Source organism: Oncorhynchus masou, chromosome 24 (assembly GCF_036934945.1).
Source record: "Oncorhynchus masou masou isolate Uvic2021 chromosome 24, UVic_Omas_1.1, whole genome shotgun sequence".
NCBI classification, from domain to species: Eukaryota; Metazoa; Chordata; class Actinopteri; order Salmoniformes; family Salmonidae; genus Oncorhynchus; species Oncorhynchus masou.
In genome coordinates, this window is record NC_088235.1 from 36,787,109 (window position 1) to 36,810,082 (window position 22,974).

At 40.8% G+C, this 22,974-nt stretch overlaps 2 protein-coding genes across 5 annotated transcripts in view; one reads left to right on the plus strand and one right to left on the minus strand.

Moving 5' to 3' along the window:
- Positions 1-2,885: 2,885 nt before the first annotated feature.
- tacr2 (tachykinin receptor 2) lies at positions 2,886-6,355 on the plus strand. The gene is made up of 5 exons (XM_064933809.1): positions 2,886-3,443; positions 4,616-4,810; positions 5,006-5,156; positions 5,424-5,620; positions 5,812-6,355. Exons 1-5 carry the CDS (start codon positions 3,046-3,048, stop codon positions 6,008-6,010), a joined length of 1,140 nt encoding a protein of 379 aa, XP_064789881.1. The 5' UTR covers positions 2,886-3,045; the 3' UTR covers positions 6,011-6,355.
- LOC135512118 (hexokinase-1) overlaps positions 6,351-22,974 on the minus strand; it is a 38,791-nt gene continuing 22,167 nt past the window's right edge. Inside the window, exons 1-18 of one of the 4 annotated variants that reach the window (XM_064933803.1) lie at positions 19,800-19,819; positions 17,772-17,920; positions 17,497-17,616; positions 16,925-17,020; positions 16,455-16,554; positions 14,959-15,142; positions 14,656-14,811; positions 14,257-14,490; positions 13,640-13,944; positions 12,905-13,053; positions 12,555-12,674; positions 11,954-12,049; positions 11,538-11,637; positions 10,366-10,549; positions 10,078-10,233; positions 9,744-9,977; positions 9,335-9,459; positions 6,351-7,386 (exon numbers count right to left, since the gene is read on the minus strand). In XM_064933803.1, the coding sequence (XP_064789875.1) occupies positions 7,253-7,386; positions 9,335-9,459; positions 9,744-9,977; positions 10,078-10,233; positions 10,366-10,549; positions 11,538-11,637; positions 11,954-12,049; positions 12,555-12,674; positions 12,905-13,053; positions 13,640-13,944; positions 14,257-14,490; positions 14,656-14,811; positions 14,959-15,142; positions 16,455-16,554; positions 16,925-17,020; positions 17,497-17,616; positions 17,772-17,920; positions 19,800-19,803 (2,646 nt within the window). In that variant the 5' untranslated portion in view covers positions 19,804-19,819 and the 3' untranslated portion in view covers positions 6,351-7,252. Of the gene's footprint in view, positions 7,387-9,308; positions 9,460-9,743; positions 9,978-10,077; positions 10,234-10,365; positions 10,550-11,244; positions 11,518-11,537; positions 11,638-11,953; positions 12,050-12,554; positions 12,675-12,904; positions 13,054-13,639; positions 13,945-14,256; positions 14,491-14,655; positions 14,812-14,958; positions 15,143-16,454; positions 16,555-16,924; positions 17,021-17,496; positions 17,617-17,771; positions 17,921-19,799; positions 19,820-22,974 lie in introns of those variants that run through there. The other 3 variants (XM_064933801.1, XM_064933802.1, XM_064933804.1) reach the window with 3 other exon arrangements.

Here is a 22,974-nt window from a genome sequence, read left to right on the forward strand (position 1 = left end):
GCAACAATGCAAAACGTATATGTTTGGCGTAAAAGCAACACAGCTCATCACCCTGAACACACCATACCCACTGTCAAACATGGTGGTGGCAGCATCATGGTTTGGGCCTGCTTTTCTTCAGCAGGGACAGGGAAGATGGTTAAAATTGATGGGAAGATGGATGGAGTCAAATACAGGACCATTCTGGAAGAAAACCTGATGGAGTCTGCAAAAGACCTGAGACTGGGAAGGAGATTTGTCTTCCAACAAGACAATGATCCAAAACATAAAGCAAAATCTACAATGGAATGGTTCAAAAATAAACATATCCAGGTGTTAGAATGGCCAAGTCAAAGTCCAGACCTGAATCCAATCGAGAATCTGTGGAAAGAACTGAAAACTGCTGTTCACAAATGCTCTCCATCCAACCTCACTGAGCTCGAGCTGTTTTGCAAGGAGGAATGGGGAAAAATTTCAGTCTCTCGATGTGCAAAACTGATAGAGACATACCCCAAGCGACTTACAGCTGTAAGTGCAGCAAAAGGTGGCGCTACAAAGTATTAACTTAAGGGGGCTGAATAATTTTGCACGCCCAATTTTTCAGTTTTTGATTTGTTAAAAAAGTTTGAAATATCCAATAAATGTCGTTCCACTTCATGATTATGTCCCATTTGTTGTTGATTCTTCACAAAAAAATACAGTTTTATATCTTTATGTTTGAAGCCTGAAATGTGGCAAAAGGTCGCAAAGTTCAAGGGGGCCGAATACCTTCGCAAGGCACTGTATATATATATATATATATATATATATCATCATCACCCTAAAGCTGCACCACATCCTTTTTGTATTCAATACGATATCTTAATGAGTAAAAAAAATACAGCTGTATTGTAGACATTGCTCTGCATGCAGATATCATGTTCAGCTTTTGAAAACAACTGGGCCATAGTACTAATTCTCAGACTTTTATATTCCAATATCAATCAATGCTACACTAATGCAATAAATCACTAAGTGTCCAATTTGCAATGGACAAGTTGGTACATCAATAGTGCAATATTAGCCCATGGGCGTGTTGATATTTGGTCACATAGCATCATTGTGGTTAAACCTCTTGACCCCTATCAGCTATATGGAGCCTTTTTCCTGAAAGAGCCCATTGTAGACTGATGCAATTGATCCATCCTCTATATAAAACACTTAAGCAATAAGGCCCAAGGGAGTGTGGTATATGACCAATATAAATTATAAACTGGGTCATTCGAGCCCTGAATACTGATTGGCTGACAGCCGTGGTATACTGTATCAGACCATACACCACAGGTATGACAAAACATGTATTTTTACTTCTCCAATTACATTGGTAGCTACTTTATGATAGCAACAAGGCACCGCTGGTGGTTTGTGGTATATTGCCAATTTACCACGGCTAAGGGCAGTTCTTATGCATGATGCAACTCCCTTGGCCGTCGTATATTGGACATATACCACACCCCCTCGGGCCTTATTGATTAACTAACTCACTAACTCATATCCAGGGTTGTCACAGGAAGGATAAGATCATCAAGTATGTCAGCCACCTGAGCCACGGCCTGTTCACCCACCTCGAAGTCAGAGACAGTACAGGTGCATCAAAGATGGGACCATAAGACTGAGAAACAACTTCAATCTCCAGCCCATCAGACTGTTAAACAATCATCAGTATCCTGCCCTGGTCAATTTAATAATGTTTACATACTGTTTCACCCACTTTATATGTATATACTGTATTCTAGTCATGGCTCATCCTATATAATACTTTTTTTTAACAAATGGTGTATTTAAAATATATATATATATATATTGCTAGGTATTGCAGCACTGTTGGAGATAGCAACACAAGCATTTCACTGCACCTGTGATAACATATGCAAATCTATGTAGAGACCAATACATTTTGATTTGTAAATTTCATCTGTTAGAGTTACTAGTTGCCTATCCAAAATTGTAATCAGTAAGGAAACTTTGGATTACCCAAACTCAGTAAGGTAACCTGATTAATTTCACTTACTTTTGGATGACTATCCCCTTAAGAGGCATTATTATTATTATTTTTTAACCTTTATTTAACTAGCAAGTCAGTTAAGAACAAATTCTTATTTACTGAAGGCCTACCCCGACCAAACGACGCTGGGCCAATTGCGCTATGGGACTCTCAATCACGGCCGGTTGTGATACATCCTGGAATTGAACCGCGGTCTGTAGTGACATCTCTAGCAGTGAGATGCAGTGCTTTAGACCGCTGACACACTCGGGAGCCCAGAAGAAGACACAAAGGAGTGTGGTCAGACTCACTCTGGTGGAACAAACTTAAACTTGTGCCTTTTTTTAATGGTGAATTGAGTGTCATTGAGAAAAAAAGAAAGGTGTCATTAATGTATTTATTTCAGCAAACATCATTTCTGAATTTATAAGTAATCCAAGAATGAATCATCTAGTTTTTCTAAACTATTAGTAATCTGTTTACAATGTTGTTGTTTTTTCTGGCAATGTAGTAGATTAGTTACCGTTTTTTGTAATCATATTACATCTAACTGATAACATGTAATCAGTTACTCCACAAACCTGCTCCTATGTGTGTGACTGCTTTGCTTCATTGTGTTCTGCAGGTTTCTGGAAGTCTGTTGCATGCGGCTATATTTGCTATTTGTTATTGACACCACTTCTAAAATCAGATGTTATTGTTGAAAGTACGCAACTGTACTTTCGCAGATGTTATATCATACTGAAATCTCAAACCCTACACTTTAGTAGGCTCTTGCGCACATTTCAAAACCGTAGCACTCCAACCACTGCTAGCAGCTCAGTTTTACGCACGCGCCACTGGCAAGGCTCCAGAGGTTGGCCGGGGCTACGATTACTCAGAAGATGGCTGGAGAGGGTCCTCTGATTTAACCAAATCTTAATGGTTCTGAAATGGGTAGTTTTTGTTCAAGGAGAGGACAATGTGCTCGAGGATGACATCTGAACTAATTATTAATTGTCCAATGCTGTTTCCAAAATTATTTTGTGCAATTTGAGGTAGAGATGGATACAACTTTGAAACCGCTCAACCTCTCAACAACCATATATTTTCAGGATTATGGAAACGAGACGATCATCAATCGTTTTGAACAGCCGGATTGGCAAGTGGCACTGTGGGCAATTGCTTATTCACTGATAGTGATTGTGTCTGTCACAGGAAATGTCACTGTAATTTGGATAATTTTGGCGCACAAAAGAATGAGGACAGTGACTAACTATTTTATAGTAAATCTTGCATTCTCGGACGTTTCGATGGCTACTTTTAACACTGTCTTCAATTTTGTTTATGCTATACACAACGACTGGTACTTCGGGTTGGGATACTGTAGGTTTCAGAACTTCTATCCCATCACAGCCATGTTTTCAAGCATTTACTCTATGGCAGCTATTGCGGTTGACAGGTAAGAACATACAACTAGCCTTCTTCCTATTATGTGATATAGCCTGCATACTCTAGTCTGTAGAGAACACACAATTGTTCAGGGACATCAAAAGTAAAAATGTTCACTCAAACCATGGGGAATTTCTTTAAATTAGGCACGTTCCAAAGACATAATCATATCAACCTCTACAATGGCTGCATCAGTCAGATACATGTGTAATGACGCTACTTGTCATTGAAGTAGACAATAATCCATTAATTGTCACATGCGCTAATTTGTATTATATTTCTGAGTTATATTCACATTTATTTTTAAATATAGCTTACTGGGCACTGTACATCCTAATGGTGCCTAACATTGTAATTCTTATATTATTGAATTCGCGTACAACGTATTTTTTCATGTATCCCTTCAAAAGGTTTTTGTCTGGGTGTGTGACAGACATGCACTGTGAAGTCTGTCAGTTTCTGTGCGGGTAATAGAGCGCGCTAGCTTTCCTAAATCCACCTATTCTGTTGATATAAGGACAATTCGTATATTATTCTGTATATCCCTATGGAGCTATAGAATAGAGCCCTTAGCCTACTGTTTATCTGTAAAGCTGAAGCGTTACGGGTTCCGCGATAGTAATGTAAAGGTAATTTACGATTGAGCCAACATATGCAGCGTTTACGGTAAATGCAGTCTCCGCTAAAGCGGGAACATTGCCTTCTCAATTTCAATCACGCTGTAAAGCTGAACTTCTGCGATGCGGATTTAATAGAGCCCTAGTTACATTCCATTTAATCTCTGAACCTTTCTACATCTCTCTCTCTCTCTCTCTCAGCGTGTGTGTTTCGATGATATGCATGCTATTCAATGAGATATTCCATTTTAACAACTGGATAACTCTGCCTGCTGCACCACATCCTTTTTTTGTATTCAATTCGATATATCTTAATGAGTAAAAATCCACTGTATTGTAGACATTGCTGTTTTCAAAGCTCTGATGAACAAAAGTTACTCATATATTACAGAATGATTATCGGCAAAGTGCACTACAATTTACTTATCATGACCGTGAGATTGTGATGAGTGAGCATCAACATGGTTTTCAGAACATTTCAGTCTTCAGCACTCTAAGCAGCCTATGACATGTATAACAGTGCATCTCTGTCTGTATCTGATTTTTGCTTGTTTCTCTTCCACAGATACATGGCCATAATTTACCCTTTGAAACCAAGGCTGTCCTCCACATCCACCAAGATTGTGATTGGTCTCATCTGGGCGGTGGCATTCTCCCTGGCTTTCCCCCAGTGCTACTACTCTGTCACCCAGCATTATCCACCACGGACCATCTGCATGGTCAACTGGCCTGATGACTATGGTGGGAAACACCATCTCACGTGAGACACCCACAGTACCTTTTCCAGTAGTGTGTCTGTCTAGATGTAGTTGCTATAATGACAACATAGATCAAAGTGTCTTCTTTTTTTCATGGTTAGTAATGAATGTTATGTCATGTTCGAAGCCCAAGCGCACATTATCACATAATTCTGTCTGGAATACTTGAGCCTGAACAATGTTCTACTGTCTCACAGATACCAGATAGCTATGATCATACTGATCTACCTGCTCCCCCTGCTGGTGATGTTGATCACCTACAGCCTTATTGGTCAGACACTGTGGGGCAGTGAGATACCAGGGGAGGCCTCAGATCACTACCAGAATCAGATCCAGGCCAAACGCAAGGTCAGCTATGTCATATTAATGCAAAGCCTTGACTGAACAGTTTATAAGAACCTGCTTTTTTTAATGTGTATCTCTATTTACTGAAAGCATTGTGTCCAGTGTTCCACCAGTATGGCCATTGCAAATACATACCAAAAACAAACGCTTCATATGCTTGAGCTGCACTAAAGCAAGTGCTTAGACCCAGGTCTGGTGCATATAGTTGCCATGGCATCAGAGATGCTCGGCTGTCTCAGTGAGAGTTGTGATGTTTTGTGCTCCATGTAGGTGGTGAAGATGATGATAGTGGTGGTGATGACCTTCGCCCTGTGCTGGCTGCCCTACCACATCTACTTCATCCTGGGCAGCTTCAACAAGGAAATCTACATGCAAACGTACATCCAGCAGGTATACCTGGCCATCTTCTGGCTGGCCATGAGCTCCACCATATACAACCCCATCATCTACTGCTGCCTCAACCAAAGGTAAACCCAGAGGGACATCACTAAACTCATATTGTGGCAGTTGCATGATATTATTGATTCAACAACCTACAACCCACCTTTTTAGGTTGAACTTTATTAATGAAGCAATAGTTAATTTCGGAATGTTTATCAATGTAAGCTGGCTAACTTGGTGATCTTGCTGATATTCCCTTTGGCATCTCTTTTTCTAGATTCCGCTCGGGGTTCCGTCACGCTTTCAGCTGGTTACCCTTCATAAAGGTGTCGGAGGAAGACAAGATGGAATTGCAGCACACACAGACCTTCAGGATGACACGCAGCTATCGCACTGAGAACACCAAGGGCACTGTGGTCCGCCATAACTCCACCCAACATGATGACCACACCACAGTCAAGCTAATGAAATGCTAAGGACACGAGGACATGCTCAAGCTCATGATGACAGTTGCTAGGAGAAGTCAAGTGAAACAAATCATGTTATGATTGTGTACAGTCACGCCAAATACCTCGCAGATGACTGTTAATCCCGGAGGAGAATGGGTTCCAGGAGAATGGGAAGGAGAACTCCCATGGCATTAGCACCAGGCCTTATATGTTGCTGTGTTTAGGTAGTGATATTATTTGTGTTGTTTTAGCATAATATTGGTACATGTTGTGTGTTTACCTGGCTTTGTAGACCAGATTGTGAAACATGCAAGTGAACCCACTTGTAAATATTTGCTGAAATATAAAGTAACTGATAAGAGACTGATAAATTAACACACTTTATTAATAGTACACAAATTCTATGTGATATTTAAACTACACAGATTATTTTTCAGCTCACCTCTGAAATATGTTACCACTGTAGTCCTAGTTCTCCAGTAGAATATATTGCAATATTTTCTACAGTAATAGAACTGTTACCAAAATCCATACACAACGGAACTTGACTTGTAAGAGGCAACCTTTTAATAGTTTTGTGGCAAGGGGATTAAAAGAGTTAAAAAGAGTTGAAAGAGTTAAAGTACCATTCAAAAGTTGACACACCTACTCATTCAAGGGGTTTCCTTTATTTTTACTATTTTCTACATTGTAGAATAATAGTGAAGACATCAAAACTATGAAATAACACACATGGAATCATGTAGTAACCAAAAAAGTGGTAATATATATATTTTATATTTGAGATTCTTCAAAGTAGTCACCCTTTGCCTTGATGACAGCTTTGAACACTTGGCATTCTCTCAACCCTAGAATGAGTAGGTGTGTCCAAACCTTTGACTGGTACTGTATATGGGATACAGTACCAGTATACAGTATAGTTGTAGTGTCCCATAGTGCACATGTTGGCAGCTATGGTGTAAAATGTTGAAAATAATCTTTAACAAGTGTTTGCCAGTGCAAGATGGTCCAATTAAAATAGTATTGGGGTACAGTAGCCGTATACATTATTCAATGGTTCTCTGAAATCAGAAAAAAAGACTATCAACACATTGCTTAGAACACGAAAACAGTCAAAAACAACATTTACATTTAAGTCATTTAGCAGACGCTCTTATCCAGAGCGACTTACAAATTGGTGAATTCACCTTCTGACATCAGTGGAACAGCCACTTTACAATAGTGCATCTAAATCATTTAAGGGGGGGGGGTGAGAAGGATTGCTTTATCCTATCCTAGGTATTCCTTGAAGAGGTGGGGTTTCAGGTGTCTCCGGAAGGTGGTGATTGACTCCGCTGTCCTGGCGTCGTGAGGGAGTTTGTTCCACCATTGGGGGGCCAGAGCAGCGAACAGTTTTGACTGGGCTGAGTGTGAAAAACAAATCATGTGAATTTAAAAAGGATAATGTAATATGCGGTAACTGTTGCCTTTGTTAAATATCACAGAGCATATTTAATTTTTGTTTTGTGCCCTAGACTACTCTTTTTCATGTTGTGACTTGTGATGTGCTCAAAAAATTTAATTGTCAAAGTTATATCTCACTACATTTTTAGCTACCTATGGTGTCGCATGATGTAGGTCATGCTTATTGTAATATTGTTGTATTTTGTAAAGTTGATATTGATATAGTGTAGCATAGAAAGTCACTCCACTGAGGAATTGATACATTTAAAGTATTGTAAAATGTTACGCTGTGCATTATTGTAATATGCTGGTGCTGGCTACTTTGGAAATTCATTACGGCTATGTTGATAACAGTGTAGACAACTCAGGTCGGATGACTTTCCACCTCAAGATAATTGCATAATGCCAGTGTATTTCATAAACTACTTTATGAGGGCAAGTTCCTGTTAAAGTTATTTCTTCATAAAACATTGTGTTCATGTGCAGAATGTTATTTTAACATTACCATAACTAAAATGAAAAACATATGTAGCTTTGCATGACTGTGCAGACATACAGTATTGTAGTTGAAATGATTTCACAAAATAACATACAATCTTGTTGCTAACATAAGCATCTTTGTCCAGGGGCTTAACTGTTTAATTTATACTATATTATTAATGTACTGTACTATCACTGGAACATTTCATGAACAAAACCTCAGAATGGAAGTGGACCTTTATTGAAAAGCTATTTACAATAGGTCTTTATCTGATGACTAACAACTTTATATTTGGTTGTGCATCAAAATAAATGTAATTGAATCCCAATGCCTCCTTTTTACCAGTTTTGTGCATCTCTGATTGTACAAAATATAATTGTATTCTAGATTTCTGACACTAAATAAGATGAGCATTTATTATTTAATCTTATAGCAATTTTTTTTTCTTACAGTAAGGTTGAACATTCAACTGCAGTATACAAACATATGCTCAAACACATCTTGCTCCATTCATTCTGTTATAAATGTCTTCTTTTGTATATTGTGCACTGCTGGAATTCAAGTCTTTATCTTATTCACAAAAGCCAGTTATATTGATACAGTTGCTTTAGATATCTGATTTTCAGCAGGCTCTGATTGAATCTGGCCCTTAACATGACTCAGCCTGAGGTTTCACAAAGACTGCCAAAGCAATGCATTGAGGAAGCATCCTACAGCGTGGCTGCATTTACTTTTGAATGAGCTTGTGAGCAGCCTGCCCTTGAGCAATGAAAAGATACTCAAAGGTCAAGGAACAATGGTTCATTCATAACAACCCTAGAAATTCTATCAAGCAAATACAAAAAGGGTGACATTTGATATCTTTGAAACACTTAAAGAAGAATGCCAAGTTAAAAATAAAAACCAGATTTCACAAGATAACTTCTTAACCTTGCAATGATTCTCCCTGACAACTCATTATGTCAAAACATCAACCCAATACAAAAATCTAATAAATAACATTTACATTTATATACCTGAGCAAGGTATACAGGTACAACGTTCAAAGCAGAAATATTTCCTATTATACATATACCCAAATGCCCAAAGCAGTGTTATAACACCACAAATAAGATAAAATCAAACAAAGAGCCCAGTTCCTTGCATACGGAATAGCAGATCAACACAAAACCAAACGGCTGGTAATAGCAGGTGAAGAAGTGAGATTGTTTAAAGCATGTAAATGTTCTGTCATTGGTGCCCTTGAGATCTGCCCACCACAGACGAACAATGGTTGGTTTCTGAAGCAGAGTGGTTAAGTGGAAAATACTGTAAGTGTTATTGCCAGAGTGGTATGCTACTATAAGGAGATAAAGAAGAGGAGGAGGAAGAGGAGTGGAAAGGGGGTTAAGCCAAACACACTCAGCTCTTCTGCTCCTTCTGCTCACGCATGCGACAGCCCACAGCAGTGATGAGGGCTGCACCCTTGCCACTCCCGTCCTCAGAGAGAAGGAAGTTGACGTTGCACTTAGGGGCCAACTCTTTCACTGTCTGGTGCATGATCCCTGAGAAGCTGTGAAGGGATAGAAAAAGACATGGATAATTTCACTTAGACACTTGACTTTGTTCATGCTATTGTTACACTGAAAATGTAAATTAATGAAGCCATTCAGATGTAGGATTTATCAAAGAGAATAGAGAATAGAGAGAAGATATTTTATAACGGCAATAAACTACACAACCGTTCCTGGCCCATACTCAACATTCATCATAACGGCATTGTCAACTTGAAATACACAGTTAATGACTGTGATACATGTCATTTCAACCAATTGCAATCACATCATTACTACTCACTGTGGATGTAGCTTGTAGAGTGTTCCGTCCACCCCAACGGTGATGTCCATTTGGTTCAGCCCACGGTTCTCTCGGATTTTGTCGACAACGGCAGCCATTCCGGCTCCACAGAGCTGAGCCGCCCGGCGGGACACTGTACCACACACCTCCTTGACGATGATACTGTCATCACATGTACTGTCCAGACCCAGCTGCTGCAGGATGGACCTCACCTGCAGTAGCGCCAACCGGTCACTGAGGGTAAGAGGATATTTTGTTGAGACCATTGCACAACAAAAGGAAGTTATGATGACTCAGTTACCATTTCAATCGCAGATTCAAAATGTCTACCAACCTTTCAATCTGGGAGAGGAACTTAGTTTCGAAAATGCCTCTGGTCTTCAGAGTCTCTGATATCTGCCCTCTGAAGAGAAAGCCACGCTTCGTCAAGTCGATCAGGATGTTTCGCACAATCTCTCCGAGATACATACCGCTGCACATCTTCTCATACCTGAGATGAAAAAGAACCACGATCATTTAGGTATATCTAGATCTCTAATAACGACACTATTCCATATCAAATATCAATAAAAGTTAGCCGAAGTGAAGTAATTTCGATTGGGAGAGAGAGCAGCCCAATCACCTCTGTTTTCCAAGGTTGAGTGAAAAGTCATCCACAGCTCTGTCATATTCTGTCCTGATATCATCCAGGCACCCATTATCCCCGAAGGCGCCCCACTCCATGTTGACACACATCCTCCCCACATTCCCCTCCACCACCTCAATGTTCCTCATCTCCTCCATGTAACAGGCGTTGCTGCCAGTTCCTGAAACCAGAAACCATACCATATTCAACAATCATATCTTTGACACGTATCAAACAATATAATAATAATATTATGTAGTTGTCTAGATCAGTTCTTTTCAAAGTGGGGTCCACGGAGGTACTGCAGGCCAAATCTCAAAATCTCAAAAATAAAATATCTATTTTTTTTTACATTCATATTTTTATATGAATACTACATGAACAACAGATTGTTGTTTCACCGTCATTGTAAAGCCCTAGTTATTTTGTTGCTCTGACAAAGACATTTCTGAAGATTATTTATTTCATGTGATTAGTAATTAATTTACGTCTATCCCTCATTTTAAGGTCAACCCTATAACGTGAACTGAACTCTCGTTTAAATATGGTGAAACTATTCCTTTAAAAAAAATTGGGAAAGAAACATTGAACATCTAATAGTCAAATCACATAGTCAAATCACATGTCAGAGAAAAAGCAGGTGAGCTTGTTCTACTCTTATTTGGCAATTTTATGGTGTTTTGTGGAACAAACCTGAGCGGGTCTAGCATAACAAGTCAACCCTCTTACTCCAAAAAATTATGAAGAACTATAGGCTACAAGAGTTCCCTGCAGAGGCCCATCGGAGGCTTGACCACTTTGGCCAATCAGAACGTTAAAAAAAAATTCAAATTTCAAATTCACCATTTGTCATGATGTTCATAACATTTTACCTACCTCCTCTTGTGAAGTGGAACCCAGAACAACGTGATTGACCACTTGGTGTTGCGGAGAACACGCAAACCAGAGTGGTCACCGCAAAGCCCAGGGAGCCTGATCATCTCTGGAGTTGCTGTAACCCTGCTTGGGATATTTAACCTATATTTTGAGTATTGGTTGAGATGGAGGGCCCGTTCTCGTTTGGTATGTCAGGGTGTACAATTGGAAATGTAAATTGGGCCAAGTTGGAGGTAATAATGAATTAGGTGTAGCATGAATACACCACATCAAAAGCTACACAGATGACCAACCTGCGATTAGGCCGACCTCACAGGTAGGCTCTTCATATGCACATGTCATCATGGTCCCCACTGTGTCATTAACTACTGCCACCACGTCCAAGTCAAACTCCTGGAGAAACGACCAATAGAAACACATGTACAGGATGTCTCTGGGAAGCAAATGCTTGCGGAAATGAGAACTTAATTTTTTATAGCAATACCACTTAAAAATGTTGTATCACAACCTTCTATATCATGGCAAAAACTAACAAAAAGAGCAGCCTAAAGTTACTTTTGGTTGTCAATAGATTCCCATTAGATATCAGCTTTTATATTTTGTGTAATCCTGTAGAACAGGCACTAATACCAAGTTGTTCCTGCTCTGGGCCCATGGTCAGGAAAAACTTTGGGCCCTGGTTATAGTGTCATGCCAACTCTCCACTTACCTCTCTCCTTTTAATCCCCTCTCTGAGAAGCCCGACAACATCCTCCCCTTCACAGTCAGTGGCTTTGAAGCCTTTGGTCCAGGTTACCAGGATGCCCTGAACAAAGACAGAAAGATGTTCTATTAGTGACGTACACACACACGCACATGCACACACGCACACACTTACGCACAGACACACACACACACACACACACACACACACACACACACACACACACACACACACACACACACACACACACACACACACACACACACATATAATGGAATGGATGCCGACAGAATTATGGGTAATGTAGTAATTCAACAGTTTCTAAATTGGCCTACAACTGCATACATCGTAATTATGCATTGTGACACTATGGTATATCAGGAATAATAACTCTCCAAAACACACACGTAAAAAAATGTAACAGGACGACAAGCTTCTTGTGAGCATAAAAGGACGCGCAGAATTGAAGATGGAGATCCCGGCTCAGTTTTGTGGCTGTATTTTAATATAGATATATAGACTATATAATATAGATATAATGAGCAATATGTCTGAGATGAAAAAGTTGATAGATGGCTGATTACTGTAAAAGAAGGAGTCAGCTCACCACATCCAAGCTGGTCTGTCTGCAGGGGAAGGAGAAGGTGAAACCCAGAGGCAGGCGAGTGTTCTTCATACCCATGTAGTCCAGGAAGTCAGATATGCACTGGACAATGTGGTCAAACAGCTGTGGGAAATGGAGGGTAATTTTCAACAAGCACAAGCAAATTTGCTTAAGCTACACAGGTCGCAAAGGTTGGCTGTAAGAATATGCTTAACGTATGTCCTGTTATATCTATAATAGGAGCTATTGCATTTACAGTAACTTCCTTTTCAAATGTGTGGGACAACTGACATTGTTTTGGTACAGAATGAGATATATGTCCATACTCACAGGAAACTCCCAAACTTACTCACCTCCTCTCCAGTCCCCTGCATCACCTCCATAGGAATAGCATAAATTTTGTTATGCATCTCTACTGTCCGCCGCTTGCCACTGCGAATCTTCACCAACAGCACTCTAAAGTTTGTCCCTCCTAAATCCAAAGCCAAGAAATCACCATTTTCTGGAAAACACAACAAAATTAACAATACTGTCTTTAGTAAAAAGAGATAATAACGGTTTGATTTTCCAGATATTTTTTATGAGACATAATAACACATTATAAAGGGTTCCTAAATGCTTATGAAAAGTCTTACAACACATTGTACTTGTTGCCACTGTCATAGCCATTTGAAATGAGTGACAAACAGTGTGTCGAGTTGAATCTCTCATTGACATTGGATGTTTTGACTTGCATGGAGGTGTGGAAGTGCTGTGAAGTAATTGTGTTAGACTTAGAAATACTTTGACCTTAATCAGGGCACTGCAAGAAGTGCTAAGCCAAAAAAATACACAATACCATATGTTTACACGGAAGCCTGGATTATACAGTAGCGTGTTAAAGCATTAACGAGTGATAAGGAGCTTTTAAGTTGTTGATATGGTTATATACAGCAGGGGAAGCAGAAGAGGGTTAAATTCCCATTTATGTCAAATGGAATTAATGGAATGAATCTCAAAATGTTTTGTCACAGAGCTAAACCACTCTGGACAACTGGTAGAATCACAGTCTGGGAAACTAATTTAAATCCAAGTTGAACTTCTCTCACCTGATCCATCTGGTGTGCTGAGTACATATGTGGGCCACATCTTGATGGTGGCGCTGTCATGGGTCTTTTTCCCCAGGCCGTTCTGGATCTCTGTCCTCATCCTCTTCTTCACTTCCAGAAGCTGGTCACTGGTCAGTCTGAACTCAGCCAGGGTCTCTGTGATCTTACGACGCTGATCAGCCAGCCGGTAGGCCACAGCGGTCACCATGGCAGCGCCCTTGGAGCTCCCACTCTCTGAGAGGAGGAAGCGGACATCTGACTCAGGAACTAGGCGGCGGACTGTTTTGTGGAGACGCCGGGCATATCTGAGGAGATGGGGAGGGTGATTCTCAGGCAGACAAAAATGACATGACCTTGGATTCTTGGATTCTCACATGTAACTCAACCTTTTATGTATCTCATCACGACTCAGGCTCTTGGCCCTAGTACCTAAAATATGTCTTTGACATCTGTATTCTGTATCAATGTCTCATTTTCAAAGTCTATTGTAGTATTCCCTAAGCCATTTGACAGAATTGCATAGCTTCAACGCAAGATACACAATTAAGATGCACAATAAGAGCTGGGTACAGTCTACCTTGTACCCAGGGGGCCCTCTACTGGTATAGGCTACTCACTGTGGGTGCATTTTGTAGAGAGAGCCATCGATGCCCACAGTGGTGCGTAGGCGAGGGTTCCCTTTGTTGTCCTTTAGCCTGGAAAGGATGCCGCCCAGAGTGGCAGCGAGGAGGTTGGCTGATCTGTGGGAGACTATGGTGCATACGTGCTGCACAGCAACGCAGTCATCTGCGGATGGTTCCACACCCAGGCGACCTAGGATATCCTTGGCTTTAGTGAGGCCTTCTTTACTCCTGGACAGTGACAGGTTCGGAGAAGAGGTGAGCTCAGTGGTGGCAAATGACATTACAAAGGTGTACAATAATGGTGTGCAGTCTCAAAGCAGTGCTCAGTTTGCAAATGGCTACATGACACAAGTCATCGAGACCCTAAAGAAAAGAAAACTGATTGACACCTACTTTTCAATGGAAGAAACGTGTTTGGTTTCAAATTTCCCTTTAGTAAGAAGTTCAGGCGTTATCCGACCCTCAAACAAAAATCCCTCTTTGGCCATCTTGACCAGGATGAGTCGCACAAGTTCGCCCATGTACATCCCACTGACCATCTTCTCAAACCTGGAGAGAAAAAGATACAATATATTGCTAAACACTGAGGGAAAATGTGACATGTACGATGACTACTACTATCAATGCACTGATATTGCATGTCTTAAAGAAATTTGGGAAAGTCTGATTTATAGTGTATTAATATGTGGGACATACAGCTGTTTCCCTGGGTTTAGAGAGCCCCTGTCAATTTCTCTGTCGAACTCTGTGCGAATGTCCTCCAGCATTCCATCGTCCCCAAAGGCTCCCCACTCTGTGTTGATACACATTCTGCCCTCGTCTCCCTCCACCAGGTCAATGTGCCTTAGCTCCTCCATGTAACAAGCATTAGTACCTGTGCCTGAGGAGACACCAACAAACAACACGTGAGTAATGCAAAAGTAGAAGTGTACCCAATGAGCTTCAGCTCGGCTTGAACAAAAATAGGGTAAAAGGGTGATCAGCAGGGGCACATTGAAACCAAACACAACAATATCTGTTCTGACAAAATGATTGAACATTTTGAAATAAATATAATTAAACACCCACACCGGTAGAAATCCACTTTTTCAAGCTGAAAAACAATGTCCAGAGCTTACCCATGATGGTGCATAACGATTTAAGTCAGTAAGTCATAGTTTTAGTCAAATTATGATATATTTTGGCTTGAAGTGACAAATCCGAACTGCCCACTTTGTGCGAATCCGTGTGAATGTGGTGTCATTTCCTATAATAAAAATTATTGTTCGCCTACGTTTAGTTTCAGGGTTGATTTTTATTTGAATATTACCACCCACCAGCATGGCAATGTTGATTAATCTGAAACAAATCCAAAGTTATTCCTCTTCGTGACTCACATGAGCCAAACAGTCTTGTGTCCACTTGGTCACCCGAGCCATGGAGAAAAAATGTAAGGGTGCATGTAATTTGTTAGTTACATGTAATTTGTTAGTTACATGTAATTTGCAGCGTGCATGATCTTGAGCAAAGTCATTATAGCCTATCATTTCACTTCCCATGTGAGAACCATGAGCAGGGGCTGACTTGGCATTGCTGTACCGCAGCCAAAGCCTGTCAGCAGCCTACCTACGAAAAGTTGCACCATATCCCTTACAATGTAGAAAAATGCATATCAGCTATTTTTCTATATTTATGGATATTATCTGAGCTTCATCTTATTTTTCAAACTATTTCTATGGTGGATTCGCGGCCGCAATTTATGGAAGATGTCAAAACTTTTGAGATAATAATAGATGGCAGAGTCAAAGATAGACCAGTGGTTTCCATCTGTGGCGAAGTTCTCGCTAAATCAATGCTTATGGCAAATACAGCTCCAGAACAAGCCATCGTTCGAGCTGGCTAATATTTTGAATACAGTGTAGTTAAAAAAACAGCAACAACAGATCTAGCCTATCGAGCCTGCTAGATATGGTTAGCTAGCTAGATAAGGTTAGCATGCTAGGTGCCCTATTTGTTGATATTTAACTCCACGTGGAAATTCCTACACCCAATTCGTAAATATTTATAAGTAGCCTCTGTCATTCTTCAGAGGTGGAACCTAAACGTGCGTTTTCTCTCTAAGACAGGAAATTACATTGAAATAGTGACACCAACTTCTTCATGGGGAGGGGGGATCCTTTAATGGTCTGGTGGAAGGTAAATGGATTTTATACCTATGATGATACCAACTTCACAACGCTGGTCATCAAAGCCACAGGTCATCATGGTTCCAACTGTGTCATTGACCACTGCCATGATGTCTGCGTCATAGTCCTGAAAAGCACAGGGTTACAATTATATAACCATGGTGCAACAGATTTGCTTATGACTGAACTTCCCATTGGGCACAGACATCAGTTCAACATCTAGTTTTGATTTACATTTGGTTGAGTTGTGAACTAATGTGAAATCAACCAATAATTTCACCATGTCATTGAATTTAGGTTAAAAGTTGGGTGAAATAAAAATGACCTGACATTGATTACTTTTTACAAATCCAATCAGTTATCCATGTTCATTAAACGTCATCATATTGAATTTTCTGGATAAAATGATGTGGAAACAATGTTGATTCAAGTCGTTTTTCCCTAGTGGGTTCATTGTCATTGCATTAGACAAGCGTGCTTAAAAACATCAAACCTACCCCTCGTTTTTTGATGGCCTTGTTCAGAAGAGTCACAACGTCCATTCCCTCAACTCCACTGGCTTTAAAGCGTTTTGTCCAAGTGAGCAAATAACTCTACAAAAGACAAACAGGCAGATCACTGATAGTACGATATGATCTGTCTTCAAAACTGAAGCTAATACAACCGTCCGTGACAGGAGTCCCATAGGACGGCACACAATTGGCCCAGCGTCATCCAGGTTAGGGAAGGGTTTGGCCGGGGGGGCTTTACTTGGCTCATCGTGCCCTAGCGACTCCTTGTGGAGGGCCGGGTGCTTGCAGGCTGATACAGGTCGCCAATTGAATGGTGTTTCCCCCTACACATTGGTGCAGCTGGCTTCCGAGTTAAGCTGGTGGGTGTTAAGGTGTGAGCTTGGGCGGGTCATGTTCAGGAGGACACATGGCTCACCCTTCGTCTCTCCCGAGCCCGTTGGGAGTTGCAGCGATGAGACAAGATCGAAATTGGGGAGAAAAATGAGGGTAAAATAAAAAAACAAAGCTAATAACTGAAGCTCAGTTGTACAGTACTATTGGTTTGTTCATTCTCTCACCTCATTCAGTTTGGTTTGTGCACAGGGGAAGGAGAAGGTGAAGCCGACAGAAAGCTTCTTATCCTTGATATTCTGCTTCTCCATGAAGTCACCCAGGCACTCTGCAACATGGTCAAACAGCTGCAAGGGAATGGAAAATAATTAAGTTAGGGATGGCTATCTCGAAAGCAATCTGTGCACAAGGAGAGACTGTAATGCACACTTTGGATTTATTTCCCTGGCCACTAGACTTTTAGACATTTATATACGGTAAGAGTTTGAAAGGTACCCCGTACCCGAGTGCCACTGCCATGGATGATGTCCTCTGGAGTGTCATAGATCTGGCTCTCCATCTGAACCGTCTGCTTCTTCTCATGGGACACCTTCACTCGCAGGATGCGGAAGGCCGAGCCTCCCAGATCCAGAGCAATGAAGTCCCCCTTCTCTGTAACAAGCATAAAAAATATGCATGTGCTCACAGCAAGCAAATATGTGAACTGTGAACAGAGGCATCATGTCCACTGAAACAGAAGGGGAACCTACTGATTGAGGTACGTGGGTTACAGTACTACAGGCGGCAGTGAGTATGTTCACATGCACAGTAATAATTCAATATTCAACAGATTATGCAATAGTCATGTAAACATCTCTGCCAAAGGTGCTTCAACAAAGTACTGAGTAAAGGGTCTGAATACTTATGTAAATGTGATATCAGTTTGTTTTTTTTCATAAATAAGCAACACATTTTTTTTCCTGGTTTTGCTTTGTCATTATGGGATATTGTATGTAGAATTATGAGGGGAAAGAACAATTTAATACATTTTAGAATAAAGCTGTAATGTAACAAAATGTGAAAAAAGTCAAGGGGTCTGAATATCGTCCGAAGGCACTGTATGTCCGAACTCAGAATGAAATGTGCTTCCCAAATATAACATGGTTGCTGTGGTAAAACGTTTATTTCGATTGCCGATTTGCCATCAGGTATGTGAGAATGCTGTTCATTGACTCCAGCTCAGCTTTCAACACCATTGTCCCCTCCAAGCTCATCAACAAGCTTAGGACTCTGGGTCTGAACATCTCCCTCTGCAATTGGATCCTGGTGGTGAGGGTAGGCACCATCACCCTCACCATGCTGACCCTCAACACAGGGTCCCCGCAGGGGTGTGTGCTTAGTCCCCTCCTGTACTCCCTGTTCACCCACAACTGTGTGGCCACGCATGACTCCATCACCATCATCAAGTTTGCTGACGACTACACAGTGGTAGGCCTAATCACCAGTGATGATGAGTCAGCCAACAGGGAGGAGGTCAGTGTGGTAGTGTGGTGGAAGTGTGGTGCCTCAACGTCAGTAAGACCAAGGAGCTGATCGTGGACTACAGGAAACTATGCACATACATTTATACTGACTCTACACACTGTTGTGGAAATTCAGTACTGAGAGAGATTTTGTCATTTCTTCAAACAATCATCTTCATTTAATATTGATTCATTTTTGCACTAATGAGGCTTGTCGACCCCCCACCCTTGAGTGTTGGACCGAGTAACCCAACCTTTACACAAATGCAGAATACTATATATAGCTGACACTAACAACACTCAGCTAACAACACTCAGTTATGGTTGGTTCAACCCCCCTCATGCAGATTGGGGTATCATAAGCCACTCTGGGTTCATCCTGTCATTATCTGCACTTGGGTTGTTGTCTTTACCCCACCCTGGCTTAGTTTCCCAGATGCAAGGATGATTTTGAGACAACGACGGATTGTTCTACTCCTAAGCTATCTCTAGCAAAACACATTCTTGTCTCTGTAATGCAGTCTTTAACCCATTTGTCAGCTCAAGCCATCTCCAGTGACCATACACCCTGATTAGCTGCAGGTAACTAGAGTGGAGCCCAAGAAAACAAAGACACTAACAGGACAGAAATATCCTCATATTTGTTAAGTATTAATTGCTAAGTATTAATATTAAACAAATCTGTTAAATATGTAATTTTTCTATCACATTCCCCCATTTTGAGAATTCTCTCAACTTAAAAGTAAAATTACAAGGTTTAAAAAGACATTTATTCCATTTAGTGCCTAATGAACATAACCCAGGACAAGCATCATGATCCCACTATGTATAAGGCATCACCTATGGACTCAATGTCCCATTAGCATAAACCTGCTATAGTTCCTGAGTGTTATCCTTAAACATTTCAATTTGGTAATGGATATAAATCAAATAGATTAAGCTCAGTTTCACTCTCAGAATCAGAGTTTACCCCTCCTTTTACCAAAGCATGCTGAGAATAGTCTCAACATAGTGCACAATGTATTTACCCATGTCATCATTAGCATAACAACAATCAAAACAATCAATCCATAATACATCAATTGCTCCACTCATATAGTTAACATACTAATACTAAATCAATCAGTCAGTTTTAAAAATAATTTAGTTTCCAAATCATAATTCAAAACCCAGTTAATTATCCAACCAAAATGTTGAATGACATTGCTCAGTGATTCACATTGGTTCTATCACTCAAAATGAAAACTCTCAATTTAACATACATCAACACTGACAGAATGTACATCCATATTAACATACAATATATTCACCTAATAATTAACCCAATTAACTCTCTCGTCGGGGTTATAATTACAGATCAGTATCTCAATGAATTCTTACCCTAAATAATGATACATTTAGCACTGTAGACCTCCCCCATCAACCTGATACCCCAAATAACAATTTCAGATAAGTCTAAATCAATTACGGGCACAGTTGACCAAACCCCTCCTTTCACCAGCACTCAATCTTCTGGCATTTCTTCATTTTCCTTCTTCAGGTAGCTTCACAGTTCAAAGTGTATGGACCATGATAAAATGTCTCACCTGAACCCCACCACAACTCCTATTATGCCTTGTTCATTTGCCAACCAGTATACCAGCAATATGAGAGAACTAGATGCTGTCCACCGGTTGCTGGCTCGGACTCAGGTCTCTCGATAGAAGTGGTGCAGGACAGGGCCGTAGTGAATGCCATTTCTTCAGCCGGTGAGAGGGGGTTTTGAGGTCACACCCTGTTTGGTCAAATTATCCCTTTCGTGCATTTAGATACCATTTCCACCTTAACCTCGAAAGGACAAATCAGAACAACAATTCAGTTCAGTTCATTTCTGATCCAGGAAATCCAGACAAGCATTGACTATATGACAAAATTATTACTTCTACAAATATTCTTAATGCAAATTTCTAAAACAAATGTTGAAGGAAATAACAACGCATTCTGCTGATCCTCAACACTGGGGCCCCACAAGGGTGCGTTCTGAGCCCTCTCCTGTACTTCCTGTTCACCCACCCACTGCGCGGCCACGCACGCCTCCAACTCAATCATCAAGTTTGCGGACGACACAACAGTGGTAGGCTTGATTGCCAACAACGACGAGACGGCCTACAGGGTGGAGGTGAGGGCCCTCGGAGTGTGGTGTCAGGAAAATAACCTCACACTCAACGTCAACAAAACTAAGGAGATGATTGTGGACTTCAGGAAACAGCAGAGGGAACACCCCCCTATCCACATCGATGGAACAGTAGTGGAGAGGGTAGTAAGTTTTAAGTTCCTCGGCATACACATCACAGACAAACTGAATTGGTCCACTCACACAGACAGCATCGTGAAGAAGGCGCAGCAGCGCCTCTTCAACCTCAGGAGGCTGAAGAAATTTGGCTTGTCACCAAAAGCACTCACAAACTTCTACAGATGCACAATCGAGAGCATCCTGGCGGGCTGTATCACCGCCTGGTACGGCAACTGCTCCGCTCACAACCGTAAGGCTCTCCAGAGGGTAGTGAGGTCTGCACAACGCATCACCGGGGGCAAACTACCTGCCCTCCAGGACACCTACACCACCCGATGTTACAGGAAGGCCATAAAGATCATCAAGGACAACAACCACCCGAGCCACTGCCTGTTCACCCCGCTATCATCCAGAAGGCAAGGTCAGTACAGGTGCATCAAAGCTGGGACCGAGAGACTGAAAACCGCTTCTATCTCAAGGCCATCAGACTGTTAAACAGCAACCACTAACATTGAGTGGCTGCTGCCAACACACTGACTCAACTCCAGCCACTTTAATAATGGGAATTGATGGGAAATGATGTAAAATATATCACTAGCCACTTTAAACAATGCTACCTAATATAATGTTTACATACCCTACATTATTCATCTCATATGTATACGTATATACTGTACTCTATATCATCTACTGCATCCTTATGTAATACATGTATCACTAGCCACTTTAACTATGCCACTTTGTTTACATACTCATCTCATATGTATATACTGTACTCGATACCATCTACTGTATCTTGCCTATGCTGCTCTGTACCATCAATCATTCATATATCTTTTATGTACATACTCTTTATCCCCTTACACTGTGTATAAGAAATTAGTTTTGGAATTGTTAGTTAGATTACTTGTTGGTTATTACTGCATTGTCGGAACTAGAAGCACAAGCATTTCGCTACACTCGCATTAACATCTGCTAACCATGTGTATGTGACAAATAAAATTTGATTTGATTTGATTTGATTTGAAACATATTTTCCCAAATTAGCTTATACTCCCCTTATCACACTGTCAACCTCATCGCAGACATAGGATCAGGAAATTATCCCAAACATCCAGCAGACCCAATCTGGTGGGATTTCTCAAAACAAAACAAAACAAGCAAGGGAAAAATACACTCCTTCATACATCACTCAATATATACCTACATATCACTCAAGGTGTGTAAACTTCAATCCCCCCCAAAAAAAGGTAATTCCCCCATTTTGACATATAATTCACCATATTGACTAATGTGTAAAAACAACAACACTTTCTATTAGTTATAAAACTTCTCCGTAATTATTAGCATTACAAATGACCTTCAAATCATCATCCAATGTCTCTCAGCTTTCCAGCGAGGATGATCAAATCACACTAAAAAGTCAGGACAGAGTTCAGACGTCATTCAAACCCTTCAAATTAGTGTTTCTTACTAAACTCAGTAAAAAAAGAAATGTCCTCTCACTTTCAAGTGCATTTATTTTTTAACAAACTTAGCATAACAAGATTCAACAACTGAGACATAAACTGAACAAGTTCAACAGGTCCCAGATGTGCTCAATGGAATTGAGATCCGGGTTCTTCACTGGCCATGACAGAACACTGACATTCCTGTCTTGCATGAAATCATGCACAGAACAAGCAGTATGGCTGGTGGCATTGTCATGCTGGAGGGTCATGTCAGGATGAGCCTGCGGGAAGGGTACCACATGAGGGAGGAGGATGTCTTCCCTGTAACGCACAGAGTTGAGATTGCCTGCAATGACAACAAGCTCGGTCCGATGATGCTGTGACACACCGCCCCAGACCATGACGAACCCTCCACCTCCAAATCGATCCCGCTCCAGAGTACAGGCCACGGTGTAACGCTCATTCCTTTGACGATAAACA